This window comes from Eublepharis macularius, chromosome 5 (assembly GCF_028583425.1).
Source record: "Eublepharis macularius isolate TG4126 chromosome 5, MPM_Emac_v1.0, whole genome shotgun sequence".
NCBI lineage: Eukaryota > Metazoa > Chordata > Lepidosauria > Squamata > Eublepharidae > Eublepharis > Eublepharis macularius.
In genome coordinates, this window is record NC_072794.1 from 139893242 (window position 1) to 139910304 (window position 17063).

At 40.5% G+C, this 17063-nt stretch overlaps 1 protein-coding gene across 2 annotated transcripts in view; it reads left to right on the top strand.

Annotated features, from left to right (window-relative positions):
- Positions 1 to 6000: 6000 nt before the first annotated feature.
- The window catches only part of DHX35 (DEAH-box helicase 35), a 52246-nt gene continuing 41183 nt past the window's right edge, over positions 6001 to 17063 (top strand). For both annotated transcript variants that reach the window (XM_054981921.1, XM_054981922.1), the window contains exons 1-3: positions 6001 to 6058; positions 15608 to 15741; positions 16158 to 16250. In XM_054981921.1, the coding sequence (XP_054837896.1) occupies positions 6019 to 6058; positions 15608 to 15741; positions 16158 to 16250 (267 nt within the window). In that variant the 5' untranslated portion in view covers positions 6001 to 6018. The remainder of the gene's footprint in view (positions 6059 to 15607; positions 15742 to 16157; positions 16251 to 17063) is intronic.

A 17063-nucleotide genomic window follows, 5' to 3' on the forward strand; every position in this document is an offset into this window, starting at 1 on the left:
GTTCAGGCTACTGGAGGGCACCTGGGAACCCTTGGGCCTTATTGTAACTCCTGTTGCTTCTATCAATTATTCTGATTTTTTTCTTGAAGAGGTGTTGCCAAATCCAGTTGAGGAAAGCTACTAAAAAGTTGGCTTCATTCAGAATTCCTTGGATGTTTCCACTGAGGAGGAGGCCTTAAATTTGCTTTGGATTTTGCTTTAGGGGAAAGTTTTTGAAATAGCAGTAAATACCTACCTGACATTTTCGTGTGTATGTTTAACAGACCTATGTCTGCTACATCACCTTAACGTAAGTTCAGCTTTGCTTAGCTAGTACAGTCGTATTTCAGATGGTCTCTGACAGGCTACTTATTAAATATGCTAGTGATACCAAATTGGGAGGAGTGACAAACACCCAAGAAGACAGCGTTAAAATTCAACAAGACCTGAATACTCTGGAGAAGTGGGCGGTTGTGAACAGGATGCAATTCAACGTAGTTAAGTGCACAGTATTATATCTGGGCCACAAAAATGTGAAGCACAAATACAGGATGGGGGATACCCTTCTGGGTAGTAGTGTATGCAAAAGAGATCTTGGGGTAAGAGTGGACTGTAAACTAAATATGAGCAGTCAGTGCAATGCGGTGGCAAAAAAGGTTGTATCAAAAGGGCCTTTGCATCAAAATCGCAGGAGGTCATAGTCCCTCTCTATACTGCCTTGGTCAGGCCGCAACTGGAGTAGTGTGTGCACTTCTGGAGGCCTCACTTCAAAAAGGATGTGGACAAAATTGAGAGGGTGCAGAAGAGAGTGACGAGAATGATCAGGGGTTTGGAGACTGAGCCCTACGAGGAAAGGCTGAGGGCCTTGGGAATGTTTAGTTTGGAGGAGATTGAGGGGGGACATGATTGCTCTCTTTAAATATTTGAAAGGCTGACATTTGGAGGAGGCCAAGGAGCTATTCCAGTTGGCAGCAGAGGATAGGACTCGAAGCAACAGGCTTAAATTATATGCAGAAGGTACCAGCTGGATATTAGGAAAAACTTTTTCATGGTCAGAGTAGTTCAAAAGTGGAATCAGCTGCCTAGGGAGGTGGTGAGCTTCCCTTCACTAGCAGTTTTCAAGAAGAGGCTAGATGAATATTGGTCAGGGATGCTTTAGGCTCATCCTGCATTGGGCAGGGGGTTGGACTAGAAGGTCTGTATGGCTCCTTCCAATTCTGTGATTCTGTCTCTCTCAATTTTCTGAAAGTCTACCTGTGCAATTAAATCAACTTTTCCACCTATGATTTGTTGCAAGTTACAGTAATGGATTTTTTCACAGATACTGGTATCTTCACCAATCTTCTGGATCCCTGTAGAGAGAAAAAGTGTATATTCTCTTGGATCAACTTTCTTCCCTTACTTTTTGACAATGTACAGAGACATAGAATTTACTCTGGAGGAGGAAAAAGTATGTGCCCATCTATAAAGTAAATGTAATTATTACTAACTGCATTTTTTTTGTTGATTTGTTACAATTTTACGTGGAATGATAGAAATCTGAGCAGTAGCAATATTTTAATTTTATCTGATCCTGCAGTGGTACACTCTGACCTGTGATTCTGGATCCTCTAGTCAAACCTAGAGCTTGCCAACACAAAACTGTTGTGTGCTTGTACAAAGGATGGATTTGATGGATTTTTCAGGAAAGCAATAACCCCCAATTAGCTAAGCAGAAGAAACATCTCAAGAATGGATTTTTTTCTACCTGAGAGTGGTTGCTAGAAACATGTCAAACAAGCTGACATTGCTGCAGGTTTCAAAGATGCACAGTGTCAATCTAACACGGCAATAAAAAAGGAATAATTTGATATCTGTAAGAAGACAGAATAGCATAAAATGGTGAAGACTGAATCGTCTTCCTAATTCTTTAGTGTATTTTGTTCTTAATGCGGTGACTTAGTGCTCATCTTTCCTACCAGAACACAGACATAACATGGCGGCTTTAACTGGCTAAAGAAGAAAGAAAGCAGCAACAGGGGCAGCTGAGGACAGTTCTGACACTGATGAGGTCTGATAATAGTGTACAAGCATCGGGGTGTGGCAAGTGGCAACTGGCACCTGGGGACTATGTGGCATGTGCTCTTCACTGCCTGCAGAAAGTCATGTAAGACCCAGATGTACATTCCTATACATGATTCACACCATTCCTGCTTTGCTTCCACTTGCTTCAGGTTGATAAGGTGAGAGAGTGGCTTGTGTTGACATTCTTATAAGCCTGGGGGTTGTGATTATTTTGTATGCATACTCTTAAACCTAGTTCAAACCTGTAACATTTGACAGTAGGAATGACTACAAACAGTTCTGGGAGCAAAATATGCCTCAGGAGTATGGTGTCAGGAGCAGGGAACAGGTTCTCTCTTCCCTTTCAAATACTCCCGCATGAATTTTATAATGCAATCCTAGGCAGTTACATCCTTCCAATTCCATTGTAGTCAATGGACTTGGAAGGGTGTAACTCCATTGTATTCAATGGCCTTGGAAGGATGTATTGTATTCCATTGTAGTCAATGGACTCAGAAGGGTGTAACTCCATTGTAGTCAATGGCCTTGGAAAGGTGTAACTCTGCTTAGTGTCGCACTGTTAGTCTGTTTACATTCTTCTGTTCAAGTTACTCTCTTACACTTGAGCTTCATAGGCCAAATTCAGGCTTAAACTGTACATTACTTTTTTTCAAAAGTTCTCCACAAGGACATGCAGCCATCCTCCAACTGTAAGTCTTTGAGGAAATGCATGTCTAAGAAGTACAAATGGACCTGATTCTCATTGAGACAGCAGTGCCAGGGCACAGGGGATTCTACCCCTCACTCCCAAGAGCTGCTGTAACACAGTGGTTAAGTGGTTCAGCTTCGAATCAGCACTCCATTGGTTCAAATCCCACTACTGCCATGAGCTCAGCAGGTGGCCATGGGTAAGCTACTCCTCTCAGTCCCAGCTCCGCACCTGTATTGTAGGGATAACAACACTAACGCGTTCACTGCTCTGGGTAAGGCAGTATATAAGCGCACTTATTATTAGTATTATTTTCACCAGACAAAATGACCAAGGGGTGCAGGAGCAGGCCTCATAGCCCATGTTGTTTTGGCTGCCAAAAATGGCGGTGGAGAGGCAGGAGTCCCCAGTGGTACCATCCTGATCAAAATTGGGTCCATCTATACCTTTTACTCACAAGTTGCACTGGGACTTGCAGCTGCAGTACGGCTGCAAGTCCCCACGGAAAACTTGTGAAAAAATGCATAGTTTGAGCCCAAAAGGCCCATAACAAGTGAGCAAAGCCTGTCCTCAGCATCAGGTACTAGTCTGACACACAGTGTCTCCTACCGTCTCCTATATTAGTGAATGGCTGCTATTAATGTGAATGTAGAAAAGAGCTTTATTTTGTGATACCTTGGATATTTTGCAAAGGATGATTTGTATCCATTTGTTGCTTTATATACAAAAATAAAAATGTTGTAAAAGAAAATGAAATAAATGGCTCCATTTTGTATATGGCTATTTAAGCAGTACATATCAGTCTTTGCCCCTGTTGTTAAAATCCCTGATGAAGTAAGCTCTCATCGATAAAAGTTTATATGCCAGTCTGTTTAACTACAAAACTTCTTTTAGCTTTTAAGTAAAACTTTTGAAGTATTTAAAATCAAAAAGAGTCCAGTAGCACCTTTAAGACGAACCAATTTTATTGTAGCATAAGCTTTCGAGAATCACAGTTCTCTTCGTCAGATGCATCTGAAGTCACATGCATCTGACGAAGAGAACTGTGATTCTCGAAAGCTTATGCTACAATAAAATTGGTTAGTCTTAAAGGTGCTACTGGACTCTTTTTGATTTTGCTACTACAGACTAACACGGCTAACTCCTCTGGATCTTTGAAGTATTTGTGTATGAAATTATTAGGATCTCTTCATATACTTATCACATATTTGTCTTAGTACAAGCTAATGTTTTGAATGTGCAAGTCTATCAATGTAAAAATACTCCCGGCCTTGATTATTTTTACATTATGAACTTTCCAGTGAATAGGTGGTAAGCCTTGATTAACATGGCCTATATTCATTTTTTAGAAATGGATCCATTCTTCATTTGTATAATGTTCCATTTAATATTCTAGATGCATCACCTGTCACTGAAATACGGCAACTGTTTCTTACTCATGTTTTCTGTAGTCCAATGCAGAAGTTTCTTTGCATGTGGAAGGCCGTGAAAAATGCTAAAAATTGACTGGCATAAGTATTCAGCATAGGGTATACCAGTGAGTGGTTTTTATTCATCCTGTTTACCCAGCATTTTGAAACCCTTCAGAGGTGGCTTTCAGGTGGGGGAAAAAAAAACAGGTCACCAAACAAAACATGCCAAACGAAACCAGAATCAGGATCCCTCCAAGCACCAATGTTGCCACCATCACACCTGTGCTGGACTAGACTGGGGATTCTAAAGATTCTACAGTTGACTTTGTTCAGTCTCAGGATGTCATTGGAGTGCAGTACGATTCTAGTTTTATGGATGACTTTCATTGCGTAAAGCCTGGCGAAGTCTGGAAGTTGCTTACAACTGTGTGGTCCATTGTGTCTCAACTCAACCCTTACCCTTTGTGGCTGTTAGAATCAAGCCAGGCTAGGTTGGTAAATGGGCTCAGGCTACAAAAGCCTCTTCATTGGAAGGTGTAATTCCAACTTCCTTGAAAGAGGCAGTCATGATACTTTGTCCTCCAGAAGGCATCCTGCATCCCAGTGACCTAAACAACTACCACCTAATAGCAAAGAGCTCAACGGGATGGTAGCTACGCAGCTTCAGGATGTCTTGGAGGAGATAAGAGTATTTAGACCCATTTTAAACATGCTTAGGTTTTGTTCAGATCTGCCTTGGTTACTCTAGCAGATTATCTGCCCCCGGTAAATAACAGGGGGAGTGCATCCCTGCTGATTTTCTTGGACTTTTGATTAGTACCATTGACCTTATTATCCTTCTGGAGAGGCTGGCTGGATTGGGATTGTGGGGCACTTTGCTTTGGTTCTTCTGTTCTCACTGGATTGCCCAGTTCCAGAAGGTGGTGATGGTGAAGCTGTTGCTCAGATGCACGGAGACCCAATGTGGTGTTGTGGTTTGCATTAGGAATGTAACTTTGGAGCCTTAGGTGAAGTCCCCACTCCTCCATGAAGTTCAGGGGATGATGGCTTTGGGGTCGTCACCATATCTAAACTAATGTATTTCACTGTTTTGCTTGCAGGTAAAAGAGAGGAAGAAAGAACCATGTATGCTGTCCTGAGTTCTAAAAATAAGGATTTTCAGTACAGTGGCGCCATCTGAAGAAGGGAGCTTTGACTTCTGAAAGCTTACACCCTGAAAATCTTGTTGGCCTCTAAGGTGCCATTGTACTCAAATACTGAAGTTCTATTGCAGACCAACATGGCTACCTACCCGAAACTTAAAATAAGGGTCACTTTTGGTACCTTCCTAACAGACTCAATCAAATTGTCACAAAACAATCACCAAACTTACAAGCCCACCAGAGCTCTTGATCAATCTGAATGTTCAGTAAAAAAAAAAAAAAGTGGTCAAGGAAGATCCAAGCTCAGTTGTTTATAGTTTTCTTGGAAGGGACACCAGAAGGTGTTGTTAACGTAATGAAATTAGGGGGTGGCTTTTTTTTGCACTGCGAACACTCACCCTGAGGAAGAGTTCTGAATTTGACAGCTTGTTTTAAAAATTCGGTCGCTCCTAATCGAAATGTATTACACAGCCGTGTCGTTTACTGGAATGGTTTCAGCTGCCCAACGCGGCGACCGGCACGCCTTCATTAGGCGAGCCAGCCGCCAGCGCGCGCTCTAGCTTCGTCCTTGGCGCGCGGCGAGGTTGCAACTAGCGTCACCACGAGACGGGAGTGCGGAACCATGGCAACCGCCGGCCAATCACAGACTCCCTGCCCCGGCATCACGTGAGCCGGTGGAGCTGGTCTCCGGAGGGGGGCGTGCTTTGGCTTCCTTTCGACCTTTCACCCCAAGATGGCGGCGCCCGTCGGTCCGTTGAAGTTTTGGAAACCCGGTAAGGACCGAACCTTGCAGAGGGGACGGGGACGGGCTGAAGCTGGAGGCGGGGAAGGAGATAGAGAGGCGGGAGGGGATCCAGAGGGTCCTTTTATTTCTTGATTGAGGCGTTCTAGGCTGCTGAAGAAGCGGTGGGCGGGGTCCGTCAGGCAGTGAAGCTCCTGTAGGAGAAGAGGGGCGATTCTGGGTCCTCTCCCGGGCACTGCGAAGGATGCTTGTGGGCAGCGACTCTGGGCACCCCCCCCCCCCTTTCAGTTTTCTACTCTCCTCCCAGCCCATGATTCATTTCTGGGTTTGGGGTTGAGGGAGAGACGAAAGGTCTCAGTCTGCTTGGGCACCGGTTGAAAAATCTTCCCCTCCTTTCGATAGTATGGTGAGGGGAACGGCGCTCTGCACATGGTCAAGAGTACCTTTGCCGTTATCACCTCAGCACGTGATCCTGGTTTGAGGTGTGAGTTGAAAATAGCAGGCGCTGCTGTAATTTCATTAATCGGCATCACCGATGGCTTTATTGCTGAGAGGTGTTTGGTCCTGAAGCCCCTGGCACTTTCAGCGATGTTGAGAGCAGCTCAGTATAGATTCATTGTATTAGTTCGAGAGGTTCTTAAGGTAGCAATGAGTAGGGATTAAGATCCGAGTCCAATAACACCTTAAAGACCAACTAATGACTCTGGAAAGCTCGTACCTTGAAAATGTAATTGGTCTTTTAGGTGCTGTTGGACCTGGATCTTGCTGTTTGACTGCGTGGCGGCTACCCACCTGAAACTATCTTCTTCTTTGCAGGGAGTTAATCCCATTGAGTATGTTAGGGTTTTCTTGTGATTGGCTTGTATAGGATCAGATTGTAATCTTGAAGATGTTTGTTTTTAAATTTATATCATAAGATAGAGGAGAGGAGAATGCACTCATTTTTTAAAAAAGAAATGGATGTGCACTATCCAGCTTTTAGGTGTATATCTCTAGGAAGTATATAATAATGAACTGTTGCATGTAGTTGAGTTGTAGTTAGGGCTGGATTTGCAACTTTTCTTTCTGCACTTTAAAAACAGAAAATAAAACTGAAGTCATTGTCTATTTTGAGTGATCTGTCAGCACAACAGCTTGAACAAGTTGCATGCCACGTTTGTTTAAAGTTGCATAAATTAAGATACGGAAGGTATCTGTAAACTGTAAGGGAAGAGTTGCATATGACGGAAATAACTACAAGGTCAGAATTCTCTTCTCCAGTGAAATTAGATATTGTTCCCACTGCAGCTGGTAAAGCAATGAGTACTTAATGTGGAGGTAGCAGTCTTTTTTTGCAGTACTAAGCAATTTGCTTGCCATCTCTAATATCTGCATAATTCTCTTGAGGTGACTGGTCTAGCATAAAGGTTAATTAGTGCGCTGCCTTCCTCTGTGGAGCATGATATTTAATAGGCTTATACTTCATTAAAATTCAAATTATTGTTTTTTTCTAGGTCTGGACTTAAACTGCATATTCAGGAACAGTTCAAGTTGTAGCAGTAGTTTCCTTTAACATGTATTTATTTTTACATAGACACAAATTATTGATGATTCTTTGGTACTGTTTCTTTCAGGTAATGAAAGTGCTTTGAAAAGACATAAGTAGTAGAGAGGGAAGGTGTTATGCTTCCACATTAATGCAGTACCAAATAATAGCTTTTAATGTCTCGTGTGTGTGTTTATCTTTCAGGATAAATTGTTGTTGAAATCAGCTTGTAAAATTTGCTTAAACCAATAGATAGTATTTGTGCCTGATAAACACAATGTAAAGCATGTGGTAGTTTCACACACTGCTTTATTGCATGGCATATTGATATAGTACAGTTTTGAAAACTTCTCCAACAGATTACATATGTCACTTGTCTTTGGGCCTGTTGGGGTAGTTTGGGATGGGAGATGGGGAGTATTCTTTCATGCAAGTGCCAAATAGCATTTGATGTTGGTGGAATTATTGGCAAATGCTATTACCTGTGTCTTTGCTGAGTTTTGAAATAGTTTTTGTGTGCTCTTTTAATCAGATTGTATAATTCATACTTCTATTCCGAAGCAAGCTACTGTAATCCGTCTCCCCCCTCCCCCAAGTCCTGCCTCTCCTCCGGGGCTCTGAATCAATCCTTGTGATTTTGGCCTAAGCAAATCCAAGTGATTATTAACCGATCAAAGCCCATGAAAATCCAGTGGAGTTTAAGAAGGGAAAGAAGAATGTTTTCCCCTTCAGATAGGGTAGAGTTGCTCTGGATAAGAGCGTCAGTTTAGCCAGGATTTTTATTTTAGCTAGGGTTTGGGGCAGGGTGGATTTGATTTAAATCAAACTGATTTAAATCACGATTTAAATCACGATTTAAATCACTAGTCATTAAGGCTTGATTTAAATCATAGTTTTCTACATAAAGACTAATTCTTGCTGGTATAACTTTAATATGCAAGTAGATGCCTGCCTTATCGATAGGTAAAGGAACTTTATTAAAGTATTCCCAAACTGGGTCTCTTTTACGGCCTGCTGCCATTATAGGTTTTTTCCTCCAAGGAAAGAATGTGATAAACCTCAGGTCATACACACAAAAGATCCAAAGACTTGTGCAGTATTGTGCTCAAAAAGTTTCACTTTCATTTTGTACTGCTTGCCCCTCCCTCCTCACACTTAGTTTCTTCTTGTGCAGATCTATTCCACTCCAATCAGAAAAATATTGTTTCTATTCACTGAACTTCTTGAAACTTAGCACTGGAGGGGTTGATTCTGTCTTCATAGGTTTGTAGAACAATAGGATTAAGGTCTTTTTCTCAACTCTGTTCATGTTATAACATTTTTGCTGTGAAGAAGAGGCATGTGATCTCTGCTGAGCTGACACAAATTCAGTTTTGACAACTGCAAAACCAAGCATCTGTGATAATATCTTGTAGGCAGAGAAACTGTCCAATAATCCTACAAAAACCTCTGGAAGAGCATGACATTGTGAATGGATTAATGGAATTTATTTACCAAAAAAATTAAACATATACAGCCTTATTCTACATAATTAAAAACTAATCTTTATTTCATGATGGAATAACCTTTGGATGGTAATATATTTTCCTCAAAAAGCATTTTATTTAAAAAAATCGATTTAAATAAAAAAAATCCAATTTAAATAAAAAAAATCCAATTTTTTTGATTTTTTTTAAAAAAATCATTGATTTTTATCCACCCTGGTTTGGGGTAGACTGGGAACAAAGCTTATTATTATAAGTAATCATCATGTTAAAAACCAGAAGTACCAAATCTCCCTGGGAGAACCAGAGACTGTGAGATGAAATGGTAAACCTACACCTTTGAGATTACTGCAGACAGGTTAAGGGAATTACCATCTGTGTTTTGTCTTCCCAGTCAAAATAGCTGTGAAAAGGGGTTTATACTTATTTCACAATTATTCTAGTAGGGTCCAAATGAGAGTCCTTTAGGGATCGCAAAGCTTACGTGCTAGCAACCTCTTAATCAAAGCTTGTGTTGTCCCCGCCCCCCCCCTTTTTTTTTTACTGATTGTGCGGGATGGGATTTAAACAAATAAGAGGCAGGACTAGAGAGTGTGGGAGTGCACATCCATAACTTCAGAGGGCAGTTACCTCAGAAGCCTCTTTCATTCCCTCTTCCCTATGTTAGCTGCCACACAAGCCCTTCAACAAATTAACTTAATTCTGACTAAACATGCTTAATCCTTCCCTTGTGTTAATTTTGCACCACTTTTATCCTAATCCAGGTTTTAAAACATTATTCAATGGTCAGCATAATGGGAGAAATTTTGAAATGAAGAACTGGCAGCCATTTGAAGAGAAATCTCCATGCTGCCCTCTGATTCTTTCCAGTAGAAAGCGCTCAGCTCTTGATGTGGTGGTCTGGGAATAAATCTGTGACCTTTAAATAAACATACATAGGGTTAAACTGTGTATATAACTGGGATTGGTAAATATGTGTTTAATGTCCAATAATTACTGGGTACTACAGCTTTGCTGCAATCCTAAAAGCAATTAGTAAGGACAGTTTTTCATCTCACATCATTAACAATATGTAACTTACAAATATTGTTAATGATGTGAGATGAAAAACTTTCCTAAGAAAAATATTCTGATATTATATTTTTCCATGGAAAGTTTTCTGTTCCATATACATAAATGTAGTTATTTATCAATAAATGTAGGATATGAATCATGGACAAACATCAGTGCTTATACAAGGTCCAGGTTTATACATACAAATCTGAAAATTTTCCAATTCATATTTCCCTGGAAAACCCACATTACTGTTTATTAGTGAATATTAATTACTTTAATAAGACTAATAAACTCAATAAAAGTGGCTGTTCATACATTTTAAGAGAAAAATGTAGCCTTCCTAGAAAATACTGACTTGAGTTATGTAAAAATTTATAGAGCACATATTCTGACCCTGCAACAGACTTTTTCACCCACAAGCACTGCTTTATTAAAAGAATGCAAGTTTTTTTCAAATAAAACAATCTCAGAAAAATCATTCTACTACCTTCTTCACAACCAGTAAATGCAGAAGTAATGATTGTGGTTCTGGTTTTAACCTATGAAGCCCTATGCGGAGTGGGACCAGCGTATCTGCAGGATTCCCTCTCCCCATGTGAGCCCTGGAAGACGCTTTTTTCCCAGTGAAAAACATTTATTAGTGGTCCCTGGTCCCAGGGAGGCCTGCCTAGCATCGACCAGAGCCAGGGCCTTTTTGGTCCTGGCTCCAACCTGATGGAACACTCTGTCTGATGAGACCAGGGCTCAGCAGGACTTGCTATCCTTTCGCCGGGCCTGTAAAACAGAGCTGTTCCGCCACGTGTATAGTTGACACTGGGCAGGGCCCACCACTGGTTGAATAGAGGGGATCGTCCTTCCCCTAGAGGGGATCGTCAGGAAACAGCTACCACCCAACACTTTGTGATATTCTTTTAGGGGCGGTTGGATAATGGATATATGAATTGTTTCTGTGCTGTGGCTTTTTGTACTCTATTTTAGATTTTAAATGATATATTATTGTTTATTGGTTTTAAAGTTGAAATCTTAACGTTTTTTAATAATGTATATGATGTAATCCAACCTGAGCCCACTGATTTGGGGAGGGCGGAATATAAATAAATAAATATGGGTAAGGGGGGGCTGTTCCAGTACATTCATGGAACCAAGCAATGCCCCCCACCTGCCCCGACATGTTATGTCACATGGGAGTTTTCTTGTATCTTGATTGTGCAGGTACTGTCAGTTGTTGACCAACAATAAAATAAAAGGGAGTGGTGCATAAAATCTGCATAACAAGTTCCAGCATGTCTGATAGTTTGTGGAGTAAAGATTCAGCATTATAAAAGTTGCAGAGTACAGGTCTGTCACACAATTGTAATGCAGGTATCGTTCTTAATAATGAACACTTTAAAATAAAAAGGAAAAGAGCGTGCAATTTGCCAGGTGATTGTAAGCAGAGTATAGCACTGTTTACACAAGAGTTAAACATGCGATTAAACCTGTTCTTTTGAAATCACAGGGACAACGTGCTTCTCTTTGACTGGATTGAACCTAATGTGTATATCTCTATTAAAAAATTTGAGCACTGGATGAATTAGACTATGGTTGCTGTACAGGCAGCACGCTTGACACTTCATTCACAGGTTTAGAGAGATTTTCAGGACTTGGGCATTGCTCTCCCACACACTGAGGCAGAGAGAATTGCAGGTATAGCTCAGCTTGATGTAGCGTGCTCTGAGAGGCTATGCCTGAGTGACTTCACTTGTTATAGTGCTTCTACTAACAGTCACAGCATCATTTGGTTTTCCTTGGAACCTCCATTCTGTATTTAACAACAGTTCTGCAGAGAATGAGAACACACCAAGATTCAGTTGCCTTGATTTGGAATGGGAAGCAGGATGCACATAGGCCAGGGAATCAGTCCCTCATATGTATGTTTGGGGTAACTGTAGTGCTGCTGCTTTTCCAGTACGTGTTCTATTTTCTGCTGTAGAAGAAGGTGAGATCCAGTAGCCATGTCTCATGTTTCTGCTGATTGAGTAGGTGGGGTCCAGGTGGCTGTCCTAATCACCTGTACCGCTAATGTTCTGCTCAGCAAAGTTTGAAGCACAGCTCCAATTTAAGTGACTTTCCATCTGGCAGATAAGCCACAAGGTGAAGGAATGCGTCAAACTGTGTTGAGTAGAACTGTAGGAGAATGTGCCATTGTTTCTCACTCAAAATTACATATCATTTAAATACCTTAATTTCAAGTTGCCAGGTTTTTAGGACTATAGTTGTAAACCCCACAGCTCTTACCTGGTTACTTTTACATTAAAAAACCATGGAAAAAGTGGTGCCATAGCACAAGAAATGGCATCTATTTGGCAAAACATCAGCAGAGTTAATCTTCAGCTGAACAGTGGTCTGTTAACACAAGTATCATTATGGAACTGGTAGCATTGGACACATGATTGTAACCACGACATTTCCCATCTTGAAATACTGTTCTCCAACTGCATTGTTAAGATTTAAAAAACATAAACCATCATGCAAGTGCTAGTGGTATGCCTTGCACAAGTGGAAATAATTCATGGGATACTGTGGTCTTTGCAGAGGTGTATCACAGTTTTTTTAAAAAAAACACTTTCACTAGCATAATGCCTTTTACACTAGTCGAAGCATAATGCGGAATGCATGCCAGTACATCCAGTACATGAGCAGCCTGATGATGACTGAAATAAACTGTATTTGCAGTACTAGTATTTTCTAGTACCTGTGGTTACTTGCACTGCTTTTTTCACTAGCAATATTTTTAATACCCTTTGTCAACTAGATAGTATTTGATTATGCCTTGCACTCCTGAAGTGTATTGAAATAATTGCTATTGACTTCTGAAAGAAAACTTCCTTCGGCATACCAGCTCCATGGATGATAAATTTAATTTGAGCTTTTTTCTGACAGTATTATACTGCAATCACTGTATTTGCTCCAGATAATTTTGTGAATGAAATGTTCTGATACACATGACCTTGGCAACTATATTAACAATACTCTGTTAGGTGCTGACAGGAAGGTTGGATTTGCAGAAGTGGCATATGGGATTAGTGTCAGGATATCAAAACCACGTGTACTTCAGTTTAACAATCTGAACAGCACAATGGACTAGATTGCTTCCTCTAATGCTAAGCATGAACCAAATTGTAATGACAATCAAAGATTGTTATGGAAGAAAGATGGGGAGGAGGCTTTCCTTGCTGGGAAGACCAAGAGTTTCCTGGAAAGCTCCTGGTAACCAGCTGCCACCATTTGAGTATCTCCTGAGAACATCTAGACTGACCCATTGACAAGATGCCCTTCCAGCGCAGTACTAGAACAACAACAAAGTAATAATAACAAAAACAACATTCGATTTATATCGAATGTTATTGCAGGTGCTGAGAGGAAGGTTGGATTTGCAGAAGTGGCATATGTGATTAGTGTCAGGATATCAAAACCACGTGTACTTCGGTTTAACAATCTGAACAGCACAATGGACTATATAGATTGCTCCCTCTAATGCTAAGCATGAACCAAATTGTAATGACAATCAAAGATTGTTATGGAAGAAAGATCTATAAATAGAAAGATCTATAAATACATTACTATAAATAATGTAAATAAATAAATTAAATAGGATGAAGAAGGAACCTTTGCTCCAGATGTTGTGTATCCATAAACCCACCCATAAATTGGTGGTTTCTTCTTGTTAAACCTGTGGGAAAATTTGGATTTGGGGAAGGGTAATGGGCAACTACACAAAATGGCTGCCATGGGGGGGGGGCACGGGCAGTCACATAGTGTTGGGAGATTTCAAGCCTTACCTGAAGATGCAAAGGTGATATCACCTGGCTGTTCTGAAGCACCTTTATACATGGGAGATAGAGGAAAGCTACAATTGTCTCATTGGCTTAACGGGAAGAGATTCCATTTGGTTTCAGTTTCCAAAAAAAGATAAGGCTTGTTTCTTGTGTGACCACAGGGAGAGTATACCAAGCCCAGAAATGTATGAAAGTCAGTGTCTGAGGTCAAGGCAGCTGTCTACGATGAGCTCATTGCTTTGCTTGCCAGTCAGTTGATATTGAATGACCTAAACCTCCCTTTTTTGTGTTCCCTTCAATGCTCTTTGGTTTTATCCCCAAAAGTCATGAAGCAAATGGGTAACAGGAAACTCATTGGTGAGTGCCATGTTGGGGATTAATGCCTTAGACTGTGGCTGCAGCCCTGGACCTATTATTTGCATTCTTGACAATCTCAAGATGACACTGAATAATTGAAGAATACTGCTCTGTAATAACATCTTGATTGCTGGGTGGGCTAAACACCACAACACATGTATAAGCATGCATGCACATTAATATTGATGAAAAGTGTTCCATGCAACTTGACAAAATGCAAAAAAAATAATTTCTTCAGTAATTGAGGGTTTATGGCAATCTTCATTAATTGTGATGTATGGAGATGTGTCCATATACATGCCATAGGACGAGTACTGCTTATATCAGCTCCACAAATGTATTTACTGGGCCTAAGTCAGCCTGTAGGCTGGCATGATGAGAAAGCCATTGTTCTTGTTGTCAGCCACTGTTTGGCATGATGCCTACAAAATGAAGGACATCTCACTGCATTACTGGAGGAGGAAACTGCAAATTATGCATATCCATAATGAATTTGTTTTCTTTACTTGTAATATCAGTTGCATGATTCAGCACTTGAAGCTGTCCAAGGTTCTTTAGAAACCTGCAACAGGACCACAATAGTTTAATGATGCATCTTACTTTTAAATGAAATTGATTGGGGGGATAAAATTTTGTTTTAAACAGTTGCTGTATGGTGTTTAAGTAAGCTTGTGAAAGACAGGACATTCTTCTTCCATATACATAACTAGATGTAATAAATGTTTAATAGGATGAGGATCCACTGAATTAAATGTGGGCTGTACTGATCCTTATCAGTAAACTTGTGTAAGATCACAGGACTCTGTGTAGTAAGTGTTTGGGATTGTAGCTTTACAGCCAGATTTTGTACATATTTACTCAGATGAGTTTAATTGAGTTTACTCCGATGCAATTGTGGATAGGATAGCAGCTTGAGTCAGACTGCATCAGTGATATTATTTTGACTATGACTTAGAGTTTATGATAGAACTGAGCACTATTATTTATTTGTAATAGTGCTCAGAGATGGTATATACTCGAAATACACTTTCTCAAGAATACACACTGAAGTTACCAAGAGCACCTTTATCTACCTCTGATACAATTATTTCTTCAACTTTCTTTGGGTTGGAGCCTGGCATGACTATATGAATGGAAGACACTTCTGATGGCTCAAGAAGGGGTCAGGCAAATTTCTTAGATGGTGTAGGGAGGCAGCAGATGATGGGAGGAAACGGAAAGAATCCCATCCACTAATGGAAGTCAGTTTGCAACTCTTTGGATCCAAGTTATTGTGTGTTTTTTTTAAAAACCATCTTGTCCTTGGTGATGATTTTTGTGTGTGTGTTTGTATCATGTAGGCACAGAAGGTCCTGGGGTCAGCTTGTCCGAGGAGAGACAGAGTACTAGTGAAAGCTCTGGGGTTTCAGTCATCTATAATCCCTATGCTTCCTTTTCTGTTGAACAACAGAGGCAAAAGTTACCAGTCTTTAAGGTATATATTATCTTTAGATATTTGCATATTATCTTTCTTTTATTTATTGGTTCTCAATTTTAACCATTTAATTTCTTTCATTAGCCTTACAACACTGAAAATACTACTGTAACAGAATTAATTGCATGTTTTTATCATCCTCTGACAAAATGATTTTTTTAAACCTTCCATTTATGGTGAATTATTGTACACAATAATTTTGAACTGGTAGTAAATCATGCATGCTGCAATTTTCCATGGAGTTTGGCATGCCGTGAATGTTAATGGGCTTATGGTTACTTCACTTGGTTCTTGGTTGTGGCATAAATAAATATTCACGGATTATTTTCACTAACTATATACCCCTCATAATTTACATATTAAAATTTATTTTTGTCCTTCTCTATCCATAACAATTAAATCTCTTCCCCTTTCAGCTTAGAAATCACATCCTTTACCTGGTAGAGAACTATCAGACACTGGTCATTGTTGGAGAAACAGGATGTGGGAAAAGCACACAGATTCCTCAAGTGAGTATGAAAATAATAATCATTATATCTAATTCTCATCGTAGCCCTATCTGTGGATATTTAAGTTTGGAGCTGAAGTTGTAGACTGACCAGATAGATCTGTCTACAAACCTGAGCAAGCCCCGGGTTTGTAGAAGAATCTGAATGTTTTTTTAAAAAATGGGGGGGATTAATGATAGAAATAGCACCTGTAGCTTTAAGAAATGTATGCCCTCTGTGGCTGTTGCTAGGCAACCATAGCAGTTTTCAAGCCTTGATTTCTGTCAGTGAAAGGCAGGGAGGAAGGGGCAGGGTCCTTCCTGGGCTATTTTAACCTTTGTGGGAGGTCTCATTGGCAGCAACTGATAGGTGACTTGCTACCATGCAACTTACATTACTTCCTCAGCCCAGCTGCATACCATTGTTCAGCACCAGCCACCCCACAAAGACCCATGTGGTGTAGTTGTTAGAGTTCCAAATTAGGATCTGGGAGATCCAGATTCAAATCCCCACTCTACTGTGGAAACTCACAGGGTGTCTTTTGGCCAGTCGCACAGTTTCAGCCTAACCTAATTCACAGTATTGTAAGGATAAACTGGAGGACATAAATGTAGCTGAAGATGATGGGGGGCAGATAAAAGGCTGGTGGATCAGAACTGGAGATATTTGAGGATGTGAAGGCTGCCAGGAGGAGGAAAAGAGGAAATCACGTGGGGAGGGTGATTCAGGTGAAAATGAGATACCCCCCTCAAGTCCTTGCAGGTTTCTCATTGTGCAAGGAGAGGCTGCTGGGGGAGGGAATGTGACAGATGGAATGGTGATTAGCAAGGAGAG